Here is a 16,106-nt window from a genome sequence, read left to right as displayed (position 1 = left end):
GGGCAGGGGCAGGGGCATGGAGAAGGAGTTATTGTTTGATTTGTAGAATTTCAGTTTGGTGATGGTTGCACAACAATATGAATATACATAATATCACTGAATTATATACTTAAAACTGGTTAAGATGGTAAATTCTGTGATGCGTATTTTACAATTAAAAAAAAAAAAAAAGGAACAGCTTGTACACTAAGATTCTCAGCTATGTATGAGTATCCTATCAGCAGAGCCAAAAGCAGCTATGTAATAGATGTTGCACATCTTTATGCCCAACCCCAATTTTCCTTCTCTTCCTTCTGCTGAATGAAGCATCTCCTTGTTCTGCCACTGAAAGTATCATCTTATAAATCACTAGTTCAGAAAGTTCAGTGACCTTCAGCTAGTAGTCCACTAGAGACCATGGCGAGGCAGATGGGTGCAGCAAGGAGAATGCACCCTTCACAACCAAACAGCTCCCCCATGTGGCTGCAGCAACTCCCCCAGAGAAAAAGGCCCCTCTGGACAGAAGGACAGATTTCTTTTCCAAATTAAAGGCATAACTTTTAGCTATAATTGGTACCATCGAACTCGATATCAGGGAAAAAAATCCATTATGGAAACTACCATATTTAATTTCTTCCAAATGAATCAAGACATTTTTCCCTGCATTTCAAAAATAAAGACACCTGTTTCATGTAATAGGCAACTCACAGTATCCAAGGAAACCAGTTTCTCATCAATTTTTTCCCAATAAAATGCCATTTGTTAGAATTTACAAGAGCTCAGTTACCAATATATTTCCCTAAATCTTTTTTAAAGATACATATTCTCATCATTTAAATTTGACACTTTGAATCTAAAAGTACTTTACAGCTAAGATTTTAAAGAACACTTAAGAAACCGCTTAACTGTTCGGAGACTATTTCTTAAAAATAGGCTTAGTGTATGAAAAAGATGTTTTCAAAATTATCTGTTTTTTCTTAACTATTAATAATACACCTCTACCATTTTGTGACTCTGTTGTACAACTCGGACCTTTCCCAGGGAATGCCCTGTCTTGTCAGAAATTCTGGCTTAGAGTCCTGGCTGAAGTATGCTATCTTTGAGCCATTCTTAGTATGTCCTAGGGCCTATCAGAAACTGAATCTTTATACCCAGTATGGCAGCATAAGCTAAGTGAAACTTCAGTTTTATTTCTGGTTAGAATTATGTCAACTCAGTGTAGAAATGTTAGTGTCTCACTCTGATTAGATAAGTCTTACCAAATTTTATTTGAGAAATCTCAATTTATCAAATGAATTATCTCAACATGGGTTTAACAATAAGCAATAGATGAATGGAAATCCCCGGTCTACACTCATAAAATTAAGAACTGAGAAAGAAGAGGCAAAATATAGTCTATGGCCTTAAAGACAAAGAGCAGCCTGTGCCAACATTTCATCCAAGATCTCTGGTTTCTTGTGTGATTGTTCTCCTGAGTACCAGCTGCCTTTGGACATAGATCTGTCTGATGGAGTCACAGACACACTCCTTTATAATCACAGAATGCCCAAAAGGACAATCATCAGGATAGAAATACCTAGAAGAAAGCAAGCCAAGGGCAATTACAAGATCTTGGACTTGAACAATCACATGGTCATGTGAGAAACTGTCAATCCAACAAAAAACTCAATATTCACAAGACATATTTTCTACATATTTACTTACAAATCTAAAGACAGAAAGACTAAGGGTCCTAGCAGTGAGGCATCAACCATCAGACTCAGTATAAGTGAATTTAAGTTTATTAGCCATAGAAAAAAAATGATTCCTCAAAATCAATTATGGATAAATCCCCTGTAAAACAGCAAGCTTACAGAAATTTTTTCACATGAAAAGATAGTCATTATACTTTTGGTCCAAGATATGTTAAGTTTTTTCCTCCTTCTTCAGATGACAGATGGATGTAACTGAATCTACGAACGAGTGTACTTGCCCCAAATGTGCAACATAAATACAGAAGCGATGAACAGAAGACTCATAACCAATACTGGAACAGGGCCACTGGAAATAAGAAGAGAAAGCATGCTTACTTTTAGTAATAATATATTATTATATCTACAATACTAAAGATTGCCTAGGGGAAAAGTAGAGGTAAGGTGGGCAGCACTCAAGATCCATCCAGAAACATTATTTGTATCATTTTAAAACAGTCCTAAAATTATTATTGTGGATATTTTGAGGGTGTGATGATGGCAGTGCAATTTTGTTTAGAAAGGACAAGTCCTTATCCTTTAGTAAGACATACCAAAATACATACAAGTTGAAATGATTTGATGTCTTGGAGACATTAATTTCATATATTTCTTATCTTCTCAAATAAAAAGAAGAAAAATTTCCTAAACTCTTTCTGTGCAAATGAACCAATTACCAAACTTTTTTTTCAAATTAAGATTTAAAGACAACCTTCTGAGTAAGAACTAGTATTTGCTAGCACACCAAGGTGACTATAGTAAAACATAATTTAATTGTATATTGTAAAATAACTAACAGTACGGTTGGATTGTTTATAACACAAAGAATAAATGCTTAAGGTAATGAATACCCCATGTACCCTGAAGTGATTATTACCTGTCATATGCCTGTATCAAAATATCTCACATAACCCATAAATATATACACCTGTATACCATAAAAATTAAAAGACAACCTTCTTGAGAAGAGTTTAAAATGAGTCTCCTGAAGAGCAAGGGGCTTCAAATGTTCTCTCTGAGGCTGGGTATAGTGTCTCATACCTATAATCCCAGCACTGAGAGGCTGAGGCCAGGAGTTAGAAACCAGCCTGGGCAACACAGCAAGATTCTGCCTGTACAAAAAATTAGCCAGGCATGGCAGCGCATACCTGTAGTCCCCACTACTCAGAACTAATTAACTAATACAAATTTATCCAATTTTGTCTCTTGAAGTAAAGATCACTTGAGCCCAGAAATTCAAGACTACAGTGAGCTATGATCACACCACTGCACTCCAGCCTAGGTAATGGAGCAAAATCCTGTTGCTAAAGGAAAAAAAAAATTCTCTGTGAAATACTCAAACTTCCTCTACCAAAGACCAAAAGGTTGGCAGTCAGGATACCTTCACCTCACATATCCCCAACCCAAGAATTACTTCCTAGATATTCCTACATTATCATGTAAGTCTCCACTATAACAGAAAACAAGAATTTCAGGGAAGCCTTTGTAAACTAAATTTGTGATCCAAGTCAAGATGCTGGTCAAATTAATTAAAACTAATCCAAATTATTCCATTTTCTCCCCTCCCCCACCAGGTGGACAATATGGAAAGACCATAGGACTTAACCAGAATATCCGGTTCCACCTCTTGCTGTCTGTCTTTGAGCATGTCACTTTGCCTCTCTGAACCTGAGGTCCTCATCTACAAAATGACAACATCTCTTGCCTCACTGGATTGGTAGACAGATCAAACTAGATAAAAGACATTGAAAGTTCTTTGCAAAGTACCAGGTGCTATGTAAATGAGAGTCACTGTTACTATTTCAAATCCTCATCCAGCGGGTTTAGTCAGGAAACAGCTATAGGCAGTGGTGTTCTGAAACCTAACAGAAACCTGTGGGGTTAGATCTGCCACACAGTACCAGAAACCCTGAGCAAGACATGGGGACAGGTCCCTAGATGCCCATTTCCCATCACCTAAGGAGCACTCCTCCAAGGCCTAAGAACTTGTAAAGTTTTATGTTCACCCTCCTGAGTCTACTCACCACCCACCAAAAGCAAGGAGACCAAGGAACTCCTGGTAACACAGCCTAATGGGAAAATCTCCATCAGGCTGTAACAGTATCAGTTTGTGCCTTCAGGAGAACTTTGAAAAATCACCCAATTCCTATTCAAATGATTAGTCCTATTTCTCAGTATAGGGCAAGAACACCAAATGAAGAGCAATTTCATCTAATCAAGCAGTTTTCCCTCCAGTTCTCTCTGTTCTCATCATTTATTTTGACATAGCTCCACGCAGAACTTCCCTTCGTTTCCCTCACTCAATGAAGAGATGTCATTCCTGGTCCTAAACTGCCTAATCGGTTGATAAACAGGCAAACCAAACCCAGCCCGCCTGGCACAAATGAGGCTGCTGTGTACAGTAAATCTCATCAAGGCAAGCGCCACTGGTGACAGAGACAGAGCGCTGCCACTGCTGCCCTGCTGACACTAGACAGAAACACAAGGCCTGTTCCGAGGACTTACACTTTGAGCCCAGGTGAATCTTCTGTGTAGAATCGCCACATCCCCCCGGTGCCTGCCGAGGTCGTGCGGCCTGCGCTCCTTGTTCCACAGCTGGCATTTTTCCTGAAAGAGAAAAATGTTACAAATGGCTTTTTCTGGAAATTCTTAGAATAGCTTTATAACATATGCTACCATTATTACACTGTTAAAACAAACAAACAAACAAAAAACTTTCTTGGCTGGAATCCACCCAAATTCCTGCTTTTACTCCTCTGGTCATGATAACCACAGGGAGCTAGTGCCTGCCTGATGCCAATGCACACAATAACCCTGAAAAGTGGTCACTACTTTTCCATTTTATAAAGCAGGCAAATTGGTCTCAGAAAAGGTCAAGCAAAGTACCTAAGACCCCAACAGGTGGTTGAGCTGGGACGTGAACCTGGCTCTGACCCTGGAGCCCATCCACATGCCCAAAACATCCGGCCGCCTCATGTGGACAAAGCATTTCACTTTCTCTTCACATGTACATTTCATGAAGCCAAGTAATAGACCCCCGTTTAAAAATGCCCTGAATCCATACAAGTTGATCTTAAAATGGCTACTTTAAAAGATGTCTTTTTAAAATTAGTATATTTACAGCAGAGACAAAAACTTTAAGCTTTAAATTATATCCAGGTCCCAAGATAGGGTATACACTTTACAAAAAATTACTTTGTTATATGTTTTCACTATTTTAATATAGTAACCACAGATCTTGCACAGAGAGGTAGGATATTAAAAAAAAAAAAAAAATACAGAGAACACCGAACCAAAACCTGTCTCTCACAAGGGGATCAAGGCTTGTGAGATACACTATGTGATACATGCAGCTCAGGCAGTCAGAAGCAGCCTAGCAGCACTTAGGACTCCGCTGACCAGGAATAGGCCCAAGGAATCCTTTCTCTCCTCTTTGGGAGAAGCTCTCAGTCACCAGAGAAGCCCACCCAGCAACTACCCTTCCATGCAGCACTTCCCCAACCCCGGCTGCTCATCTTGCCCCATGCTAGAGTGGTACAATATAGGGTAAGAGGCATGTGGTAAGTAGTCAGAAGCAATCTTCTTCAGGGCATGCAATCCTAGTGGGGAGTAAAGAGAGGAAGCCCTGTCTCATTGCTGCCTGCACCATTCAGCATCAAATCCCAGTATACCCTCCCTCAAAATCTCATTCCAGTATCTGTGGGCTGCTGATTCTCAATTTTTGAAAAAGGGAAGGGCACATAGGGAAAAAAACAGACCCTATCCCTACCATCTCCTCTTGCTCTCCTCCCCATTCTGGTCCTTATGCCCACTTTACCCAACCATGGTCTTTACTCCACACTCTGAATGCAGGAAGCACTGTCTACAGCTCAGGGAGCCTGCCCTACTACATGACAGAGTGGGAGAGTCCAGTCCTGGTTCCAACAGGAAGAGCTGTGTTCATGCTAGAACTTTGAAAGCAATCAGTGTCAAACAAAGATTGGGTCTATTGTACTACAAGGATTATATTTCAGACACATTAATTATGGGCTACATGGTAGCCTGGGAACTTATAACTCCACTGTGTGACTGTTTCTATGGGAAAACTGATTGTAAAAGGCAAAACATAACTGCACAGGGATTTACAGAGAAATTCATGCCCTTAGAAAAGGTTTCACACACACAGATATACATCATTTCATCTGTGGGGTATACAGCTGAAATCTTCCTCCTCGTTACTGAAAAGGAACTTAAGCTAGAAGACAAACCCAGTGTGAATATATTATAGTAACTCATGGACTCAGCCAGGACTTGGACCCATGTACTTCCTACTATTCACACAATCTCCCACCTCCAGTTCCTGACTTCAGAGTTTCCTGGAATTATAGGAGCCCCAGAGGAATCAGGCTGGCTTCTCTTAAGATTTCTTATTTCTGCTGGCACATGGAACATAGCAGAGTATTTGAAAACCAGGGCCCCTAGAAATACTAAAGTGTACTCAAAACACCTCCCATTCCCTAAGGGAGGCTAGATAAAGGTTAATAAAGCACACTTTAATCTCTCAAATTTCTATTTGGAGGCTATTTCACCCTTTCTTTCTTTTATTTCTGCATAACTGCCTCTCCCTTCCATACCTCAACACAATGGGTTTCATAACCAACCAGTTACACACTTTGTTCTAACATGGTGACTTCTGTCTGCTCCTCAAAGCCAAGCTCACTGACCTCAAAATCTTCATACTTACCCATTCCTTTTGCTAGGATGCTTATTTGTCACCAACCATTGTGTGATCTGCTCTCTTGCTTTTTTCAGGTCTCTACTTAGATATCACCTACTGTGAACACCCTATTTAAGACAACTACCTACCTTCATCCCATCCCCACCACTCTCTATCCCTCACCCAGCTTCATTTATCTTCATAGCCCTTATTGCCTGAAATTACATTATCTTATTTTCCTTGCTTTTGATCTCCTATACTGGAATATAAGGTTGATGAGTATAAACCTTGCCTATCTTGTTCATAGATCCATCTTTAGAGCTGAAACAGCATTTGACATGTAGTAGACCTCAACACCTTGATGTCTATACATTGGTGGCTATTCTACCATCTTTTTTTTTTTTTTTTTTTTTGAGATGGAGTCTTGCTCCATCGCCCAGACTAGAGTGCAGTGGCACAATCTTGGCTCACTGCACCCTCCGCCTCCCGGGTTCAAGCGATTCTCCTGTCTCAGCCTCCCTCCCAAGTAGCTGGGATTACTGGTGTCCACCACCATACCTGGCTAATTTTTGTATTTTTAGTAGAGATGGGGTTTCATCATCTTGGCCAGATTGGTCTCCAACTCCTGACCTCATGATCCACCCGTCTTGGCCTCCCAAAGTGCTGGGATTACAGGCATGAGCCACCGCACCCAGCCTATTCCACCATCTTAATATCCCTAATTCCCATTAATCCTGCTAGAACACTATATGGCACTTCACACCTTCATAGTTTACAAAGCATTATTGCTCCTCACAGCAAGTTCCTTTCACACTGCATTTAGGAGAGCAAGAACACTAACTCTGGCCTGACCTTAAATTTAACAACATTTCTCCTCCAAGGTAGTAATCTATTATTTCATCATGCATGGAGAACGCAAATATGCAGACAACATAATCCAAAGCACTATTATGAATCATTAACTTCCACTGTTTTCTCAAAGACTTATAAAGCAAGGATATTCTTAAACAACCAATACTTATTACATTACACTCATGAAATGATATTTAGTCACAACCAAAATTCTAGAAGGAAACACTGTCAGGTCTCTCAATACATACAACCACAGTCTCTCCAGCCACACTAGCTTTATCACACTGAATCCTAAAAGATGATATCAACACCCACAACTTTAAAAACTGCATCTGTCTTCAAATGTTTAAGTTCTCCATTTCGCCTGTGCATCAGTTATTTCATTTTTACTATTAAATAAGTTATTTCATTATCACATGTACATTTGATAAATATATGCTTTTTCTTTTATTTCTTTACAAATTCTCCGATGGCCAAACTTCCCTTCCACAGTATTACCAATTCTCATTAAGCAGATCCATTCCCAGGGAACTGCACCCACAGGACGTTTTCTATTCTCACACAAAGAATCGCTAAAACCCAGGGTGGGAAGGGGACAGAACTCGAAGCCCATATAAGCTAAACCACAGCCTGATACACTCCTCTTGAACATCTAAGTGACAGAGAACTCACAAGCATTCAGGATAATTTTACATTTCTGACAGCTTTAATAGAATGTCTTTGTTCTGATGGGAAATGTTTCATGTAAATTCAAATCATCAGTTTTAGATTTACGTATTGCAGCCAACAAGAAAAGTCACATCCCTCTTCACATCCTTAAGAAGCTTCCATGCATGCACTTAAGATCTTTTCCTCCCTAGATAAAACCCCATTGGTTCCTTCAAAAATCCCAAAACAACCTGGATGCTAGATTCCTTCCTTCCTTCATTATTTATTGTCATGCCTTATGGTGGGTGCTGGGGATAGAAATTACTTGAGCAGGTTCTCTGTTAAAGTCTAATGAAAGAGATAAATAGGAAACATCACTGGTCTTACAATGATATGAACAAAATGCCATGGGAGCAACAGGGAAAACTAGTAGCTACTGCTGCTTACAGACACAGAAGGCCTCAAGAGGAAATAACCTCTGAGCGAAAATAAATAGAAATTTGCCTTTAGGTAAGGGAGAAACTTGGTGAATTCAGAAAACAATAATGAGTTCATAAGTTCTGGATCATAGGACAGCAAAGAAAGGTTAGGCTGAAATGACCAAGAGCTTTGGGATCCCCCTGGCTTTTTTATCTTTATTTATTTATTTTTTGGTTCAGCAACGAAAAAGTAACAGAAATTACACAGAAGAGTAACAGCAAAGTGGAAGATGGATAGGAAAGGAAAGAGCCTGAATAGAAGGGTTAGGTCGTAAATGCAGGGCAGTAGGAAAGGAGAAGGAAAGAGCTTATGAGAAGGCTTTCAAGTAGAGTTTAAAGTCTGGCATATGACTGGATAGAGAGAAAGCATAAGAAAAATTCAAGATGACGCTAACGTTTCTGGCTTTGAGTAAATGCGTGTACAACTGTGCCATATGGAAGTAAGGAGATATAATTGAGAGTGAGGGAGCTGAGCTGAAAAGAGTTTTTGTGCAGGACAAGTTATCTGTAGGACAGATTGCTTATGGGGCCTCCAGATGGAAATGTGAGTGGAAACCTCAGGTCCAGAGACACCAGTTTAATGACATCGGTTTTCTCAAAGTTATCTCTGACTCTATTCCAGTTTGTTAACTTTCCTTTTTTAAGAGTCGTGCCCTAAACTGAGAGACGAGAAGAAAATGTCGCCTTCCTCCCAAAAGACCTTTAACTACTCACACGGCCACATCACTTGAAGCTTATTTTGCCCTTGTCAATCTTCATATGCCAGAGGGTCTCCTCCCCAGAACCAGCGAGTTCCTGGGCCCTTTCTCCGAGTCTGCAAGCGAACGGACTGCAGGGTTCCTTACCTCTGCCGAACAGTGGATCCTGCCGCCCGGGCAGCCACCGCTTTGCTGGGAGAGCGCCCTGAGGATCCCACGTTAGTGCCACTGGGGGTCGGACCAGGCTGTAGAGGGACACAAGAAGACAGACCGGTGAGCGGGGCAGCCCTGCCCCCAAATCCTCGCCTAGACACCCGCACCAGAGGCTGGGGGAAACAAGGGAGTTACGGAGAAAAGGCATGGCGCAAAGGAGGAGTCAGGGCTCCTGGGAGAGGCGAGGATCAAGGAAGGGGCGCCATACCATGCTGGAGATGAGAGTGTCAAGGAGCTGACGCGGACGGAAGGAAAGTTGGGGAGCCCTGGTAGGACCGGCAGCTGGCTAGACTGGCTCAGGCCCCGCCCCCGGACTTGCAGGCAAGGTCCTCGCTGACTCCAGGGACGCCTGTGTTGTCTCACGATATGCCTGTAGATAGTCTGCTACACACAACTTAGTTACCTGCTCTGTGGGAAGTAGAGACCTCCGACCTCCTTCCTTTGGATCACGACGTCCTTCCTAGAGTCTAATCCCTGCGTAAGGAAAAATATAACCAGGCTTTAGATAAGCTATTTTCTCAGGCAGTTACCAGGCCCTCTCAAATTTGCGCTGATGTGGCCTAACAGACGCACGCGCGGAGGGGCGGGGTCGGCCCTCAGTGGCCAGCTGGGAGCCGGGGGGCGGAGCTTGCGTAGAGGCTTTCTCAGGGTGTGGGATGCAGTTGCTGCTCCAGAGCCATGGCAGAGGAGCAGGGCCGGAAACGGGACTCAGTTCCCAAGCCGTCGGTGCTGTTCCTGCACCCAGACCTGGGTGTGGGCGGCGCCGAGCGTCTGGTACTGGACGCGGCGCTGGCGCTGCAGGCGCGCGGGTGTAGCGTGAAGATCTGGACAGCGCACTACGATCCGGGCCACTGCTTCGCCGAGAGCCTCGAGCTGCCGGTGCGATGCGCTGGGGACTGGCTGCCGCGCGGCCTGGGTTGGGGCGGCCGCGGCGCCGCCGTCTGCTCCTATGTGCGCATGGTCTTCCTGGCTCTTTACGTGCTGTTCCTCGCCGACGAGGAGTTCGATGTGGTCGTGTGCGACCAGGTGAGGCAGCCGCGGGGCCGGCTGCGCGAGTGCGGACCTCGCCTTGGAGGGCGGCCGCGGGCAAGACCTCTGAGAGAGGACCTTCCCTGTCTGCAGTTCGGAAACATCGGAACTGACCTGAAGAAGTCAGAGCTGGGAGCGAACCTGTGGTTGTCTAACTTTAGTGTGGGCCCATTAAAGTTGCAGATTGCTAAGACTCCACTCTCCTGGAAGTTTTCATCCTGGAGCCTTGATGTGGGGCCCAGAAATCTGCATTTTAACTGGGTCATGGGGTGATTCGGATGCAAATAGTCATTGGGGCTCGCTCTGAAAAACGCTGGTATTCGAAGTCAGCTTCAGTCACCTTTTATTAATGAGTAATCGTGTGTCGTCTTCCCTCTTAGGCGTTATTTTTGTTGACTCTACTTTCAGGCTATTTGCATCCCACTGTCCTTGTGTTCGGAGCCAGGCCACACCGTCCTCAGCAGTGTCCAGTGTTAAAAACGCCAAGCTGAATATATCATGTCCCTATTAAAACTTGTACGTGGCTCCCCATTGGTTTTTGGAGAAAAGTTTAAGCTTTTTATCTTGGTAAATAATGTCCACCTGGATCTGCCCTGTAGCTATTCTCGACTCTTTCCTTCATTCATGTTTCCCATCCTAAAAAAGATGACTTTAAAAAGTAACATTTACTTGACCAAAAACTCAGTATTATAGAAGGATGTAACCTAAAAGCCCCGTCCTTTTCTACTCGCTGACGATAGCCACCGTTAAGTTTCTCTTGTATTTTTCCAGGAGTTGTGGTGACACCAGCATGTGTCTTTTCATAGGTATATCTTCTATTGGTACATAATTGGGATTATGACATACGTACTTTAGGCATCTTCCCTTTTTTCAGCAAAAAATTCTATTTGGGACTTTTTTTTTTTTTTTTCCAGGCGGAGTCTCCGTCTCCCAGGCTGGAGTGCTGTGGTGCAATCTCGGCTCACTACAACCTCCACCTCCTGGGTTCCAGCGATTCTCCTGCCTCACCCTCCCGAGTAGCTGGGATTACCACACCCGGCTAATTTTTTGTATTGTTAGTGGAGATGGGGTTTCACCATGCTGGCTACGGTGGTCTCTCACTTGTGACCGAAAGTGATCCACCCACCTCGTCCTCCCATAGTGCTGAGATTACAGGCGTGAGCTACCGCGCCCGACCGGGACATTCTTAGATGTCAATATTAGAGATTCGCTTAGTCATAGTGGCCAGAAAATTCACTTGTTTTTAAGTGTGCCATAATTAAACGGGCTTCTTAAAGGACACCAATGTTGTGACTCGTTTTTTGTGAATAGATCAATGTTGTAATGAACATCCTTTTATGTCTTTTTAATTTTTTTTGGTACTTCTGCAAACATGTCCTTTTTGCAGAAATTCCTAAAGTTGGTGGGTCTAAGAGTTGTTCATTTTAAATATCAATAGCTGCTGCCAAATTTGTCTACCAAAGAGGCTGTGTCACTTTACTCTTCCACAATGTATGGTACAGCCTCATACTCCATGCTTTTGTCTGCCTTGGATATTAACCATTTTAATCTTTGCCAAACTGATAGGTGAAAATGACATCACATTTGTATTTGTGTTTCTTTAATTCTGACTCCTGAGTTATTTTCGATCATCCTTGCTTGTGTGGAAGCATTCTTTTTAAGTAATATGAACATTTACCAAACATACTGCATGTGTCGATAGATAGGCATGAGGCATCTGAGACTGTAGTGGGTAGAGGAAAAATTTGGGGCTTGGAAATAGGCATCCTGGATTCAAGTTCTGTATCTGCTGCTTTAATAAAGTGGCTTTGAATAAATTGCACAATGTCACTAAAGTTTACCTTCTTCAGGTGTTAATTAAGTTAGCTGAGATTAAAATGACTTGTAAAGATTACCCAACAAAAAAGTCTGTAGTAATGCCAGCATCTAGTTTATGCTCAGTATGACTAGCTTTAATATTTATTGAGCACATACTGTGTGCTAAACTCCATGTGTTTTGCATTTATCAGTCCATTTAATAATCACAAAAATTATATGGGTTTTTTTTAATAACTATAATTATCACCATGTTACAGAAGAGGAAACTAAGACCCAGAGTGGGATAAATTACTTGATCATAGCCACACAATTAGTAGAGCTGAGATTCAGACCCTAGCAGTCTTGAATCTAGAGCTTGTGCTCTAAACTACTATAGTTGATTCATTCAGTTCTTTGGGAAGAGAAAGATCCTAGAGCTGTACTGTACAATGTGGTAGCCACCAGCCACATGTGGCTGTTGAGCACTTGAAATGTGGGTAGTCTAAACTGAGAGGTGCTAAAGTTAAAATACGAAATTGATTTGAAGATTTAATGTGAAGTACATGTATATATAAAGTATCTCATTAATACTGTTTAGTGTTGATTATATTTTGTAATGATAATGTTTGGGGTAAATAATAAAATTAATTTCACCCTTAAAAACATTTTTAATATTACTAGATTTTTATCTTATTTCCATTAGACAGCACCATTCAAGAGGAAACCACTGGACTTGAAGCTTTAAATGTTTAGCACACATCTGGCAAATATCTCTAGCCTTCTGTACACCAGGCATATGGTACTGGGTGAAGTCTAGGGGAACAAAGCAGAATCAGGCATTGCCCATGAGGACCCCACAGACTAGCAGACAGGATGGGTGTCTGTGCTTTTGGTTTGGTTGAAGTTGAGTTGACCACATTCTGCTGTTGATTTTTTCTTTGGCTAGGTGTCCGCTTGTATCCCAGTGTTCAGGCTGGCTAGACGGCGGAAGAAGATCCTGTTTTACTGTCACTTCCCAGATCTGCTTCTCACCAAGAGAGATTCTTTTCTTAAACGGCTATACAGGGCCCCAGTTGACTGGATAGAGGAATACACCACAGGCATGGCAGACTGCATCTTAGTCAACAGCCAGTTCACAGCTGCTGTTTTTAAGGAAACATTCAAGTCCCTGTCTCATATAGACCCTGATGTCCTCTATCCATCTCTAAATGTCACCAACTTTGACTCAGTTGTTCCTGAAAAGCTTGATGACCTAGTCCCCAAGGGGAAAAAATTCCTGCTGCTCTCTATCAACAGATACGAAAGGAAGAAAAATCTGACTTTGGCACTAGAAGCCCTTGTACAGCTGCGTGGAAGACTGACGTCTCAAGATTGGGAGCAGGTTCATCTGATCATGGCAGGTGGTTATGATAAGAGAGTCCAGGAGAATGTGGAACATTATCAGGAATTGAAGAAAATGGTCCAACAGTCTGACCTTGGCCAGTATGTGACCTTCTTGAGGTCTTTCTCAGACAAACAGAAAATCTCCCTCCTCCACTACTGCACGTGTGTGCTTTACACACCAAGCAATGAGCACTTTGGCATTGTCCCTCTGGAAGCCATGTACATGCAGTGCCCAGTCATTGCTGTTAATTCTGGTGGACCCTTGGAGTCCGTTGTCCACAGCGTCACAGGGTTTCTGTGTGAGCCTGACCCAGTACGCTTCTCAGAAGCTATAGAAAAGTTCATCCATGAACCTTCCTTAAAAGCCACCATGGGCCTGGCTGGAAGAGCCAGGGTGAAGGAAAAATTTTCCCCTGAAGCATTTACAGAACAGCTCTACCAGTATGTCACCAAATTGCTGGCATAATTAGATTCTTTTTAAGATCTTTATGCTACATTCATTAGTGTCATTTTTATGTATTGTAGACCTAGTTTTGAAACCTAAAAAGAAACCAAGAATCTAATGCAGAAGAGTTGTTTTAAAAAATAAACTTGAGTCTTAATCTGAGCCACTCTCCTATATACCACACCTTGCTGTCCACTTTTCAGAAGAACAATATCTTTTATGCTATAATCATTCCAAATTTTGCCAGTGTTAAGTTACAAATGTGGTATAATTCCATGTTCAGCGGAGTATTTTAATTGTTTTCTCTGAATTATTGCTCATCTGTCTATAAATTTTGAATGATACTGTGCCTTACTTGGTTTTGATAATTTAAGTGTATATCATTATGAAAGTTGATTAACTTGGGTTCATAGTATAATGAGAACAGAACTACCGTAGCTCCCAGAATCAATCCACCAAAGTATTCACTGTCATCCGTTAGGGAACTTTCATTAGTCATGTCTTTGCCTGGATCCATAGCAAAAGTGCTGTGTATTTTATTTTTGATAATTTGTATTTTTGCACACTGAAATAAAAGGTGTTTATCGTAAAAAAAAAAAATTAGATTTTGGGCTCCATAATCTATTTTGGTATTGTTATAAACATAGATATGACATCCAAACTGGAAATCAGAACACTAGGGTAAAGTAGATATTGCAATGAAGCAAGAATATCGTCACCCATGTGTTGTGCATCTTGTTTAGGGCATATTTTTAAATATCATCTCGGTCGTTAGTTTTGTTAATATTTTTGTTGTCTTGATCAAGCTCCTACTAAGTATAGGACACAAATTTTTTTTATCTGCTAAGGCCTGGCTCAAATGCCACTGCTGCAAAGCTTTCTTTGACCCTCTGGCTACCTCCCAAACCAGAACTGATCTTCCCCCTCCATGTGCTCTAGCCTTGTCATGACACTGAGCACTCACTCTGATAGTTCACTCTTTACCTGTTGGTCCAAGAGCAAATTATAAACAGTAGTTTTGAATATACCTCTAAAGCTAAATTCATTTCCAAAAATAGCTCATCAGCCAGAGGCTCTACATGTATCAACTCTTAAGAGCTAGACTTGAGAGCCTAACAGCCTAAATGAGTTTGAGTAAATTAATCTCTATACCTCAGCTTCTTCATCTGCAAAAGGAGATCATTGTAGTATTCTACTTTCCTCATAGTGCAGTTGTGGTAACATTGCAAAGTACTTAATACTTGGCATGTAGTATATATATTAGCTATTAGTATTTTACAATTTGTGGATATTGAAAATTAGAAGTTGCATGTTGGTTCATGCTACACTACCTTGTTTTTCTGGGGTTCGTTAGAGGGTGAAATTCCATTTTACAGTTTATCATGTGCATCTGTATCACAGAAGTATTTTGGCAAAATGATTCTGTACCAAACAGGAGTACTCTAAAATGAGGCTGCCAAATATATTGAGTCTTTTATGGGATGAAAAGTTCTGTTGCATTCCATTTTTTCTTTGGCATTGTGAAAGTTTACCATGTAGTGCAGTAAATAATCCCCATTTTGTGATTTGGTGCATGTGTTTCTGAGAAATGCAGCCTTTCAGAAAGCCTAGTGGCTCTTATCATGGAGTTCAGCACAGACAGACTGGCCACACTGTGCCCTATAACATAGTGCTTACCATACTAAGCAATACTAAAACATTTGCTTATTTGACGATTTGTATGCAGGTCCTTTCAAATGGACTACGTGGGTTCATGGACCCTGAGTTTAGCTTCTTCATAGTCCTAAGCTCGAGTGAGTGACAATAGGTCTGGGAGAGATACAGAGTCCTGCCTGCCATGAGCTTCCAGCTTCTGACCATTAGTTCCTGGTTCCTGGACCCTAGAATGGAGCTTTGCCCTTAGGAGGTGTTCACAGCTTCCAAAACGAAACTGAAGTTAGGGAAAATAGATGCATGGAATATTTTCCCTGCATTGAAGGGAAATATTGAAGGTGAATTGTTGGGGCCTTATCCATAGCAATTCTGGTATTTTGTGCAGGACACGATGTGAGATACATAGCAGAGGCTTAATCCTCAATTCACTGAGGTGCAGGTGTTCTTTTCTTTTAGATTAATGTAGTTAAGCAACTTGTCTGTGTCCCATGACCTTGAAGCATG

The 16,106-nt window shown here is 41.7% G+C and overlaps 2 protein-coding genes across 2 annotated transcripts; one reads left to right on the top strand and one right to left on the bottom strand.

Moving 5' to 3' along the window:
* Window positions 1-1,226: 1,226 nt before the first annotated feature.
* Window positions 1,227-9,606, bottom strand: SEC61B (SEC61 translocon subunit beta). The gene is made up of 4 exons (XM_002743136.7): window positions 9,504-9,606; window positions 9,230-9,327; window positions 4,215-4,316; window positions 1,227-2,019 (listed from the first exon to the last, which is right to left on the bottom strand). The coding sequence occupies exons 1-4, from the start codon at window positions 9,504-9,506 to the stop codon at window positions 1,932-1,934; spliced, it is 291 nt and encodes a 96-aa protein (XP_002743182.1). The 5' UTR covers window positions 9,507-9,606; the 3' UTR covers window positions 1,227-1,931.
* A 321-nt stretch (window positions 9,607-9,927) lies between these two features.
* ALG2 (ALG2 alpha-1,3/1,6-mannosyltransferase) lies at window positions 9,928-14,549 on the top strand. Its single transcript, XM_003732025.6, has 2 exons — window positions 9,928-10,321; window positions 13,068-14,549. Exons 1-2 carry the CDS (start codon window positions 9,974-9,976, stop codon window positions 13,968-13,970), a joined length of 1,251 nt encoding a protein of 416 aa, XP_003732073.2. The 5' UTR covers window positions 9,928-9,973; the 3' UTR covers window positions 13,971-14,549.
* The last annotated feature ends 1,557 nt before the right edge of the window (window positions 14,550-16,106 follow it).

Source organism: Callithrix jacchus, chromosome 1 (assembly GCF_049354715.1).
Source record: "Callithrix jacchus isolate 240 chromosome 1, calJac240_pri, whole genome shotgun sequence".
NCBI classification, from domain to species: domain Eukaryota; kingdom Metazoa; phylum Chordata; class Mammalia; order Primates; family Cebidae; genus Callithrix; species Callithrix jacchus.
The sequence above is the reverse complement of the archived record's forward strand: the minus strand, read 5'-3'. Positions and strand labels throughout refer to the sequence as shown.

What these genes read in the sequence shown, in the direction of transcription:
- SEC61B (XM_002743136.7), bottom strand. An exon ending in GGATCCACTGTTCGGCAGAG is followed by an intron (nt 4,317 to 9,229) that starts GTAAGGAACCCT and finishes TTTCTCTTTCAG; the next exon opens with GAAAAATGCCAGCTGTGGAA. An exon ending in GATTCACCTGGGCTCAAAGT is followed by an intron (nt 2,020 to 4,214) that starts GTAAGTCCTCGG and finishes TCTTATTTCCAG; the next exon opens with TGGCCCTGTTCCAGTATTGG.
- ALG2 (XM_003732025.6), top strand. Translation starts at nt 9,974, where the DNA reads ATGGCAGAGGAGCAGGGCCGGAAACGGGACTCAGTTCCCAAGCCGTCG. An exon ending in ATGTGGTCGTGTGCGACCAG is followed by an intron (nt 10,322 to 13,067) that starts GTGAGGCAGCCG and finishes TTCTTTGGCTAG; the next exon opens with GTGTCCGCTTGTATCCCAGT.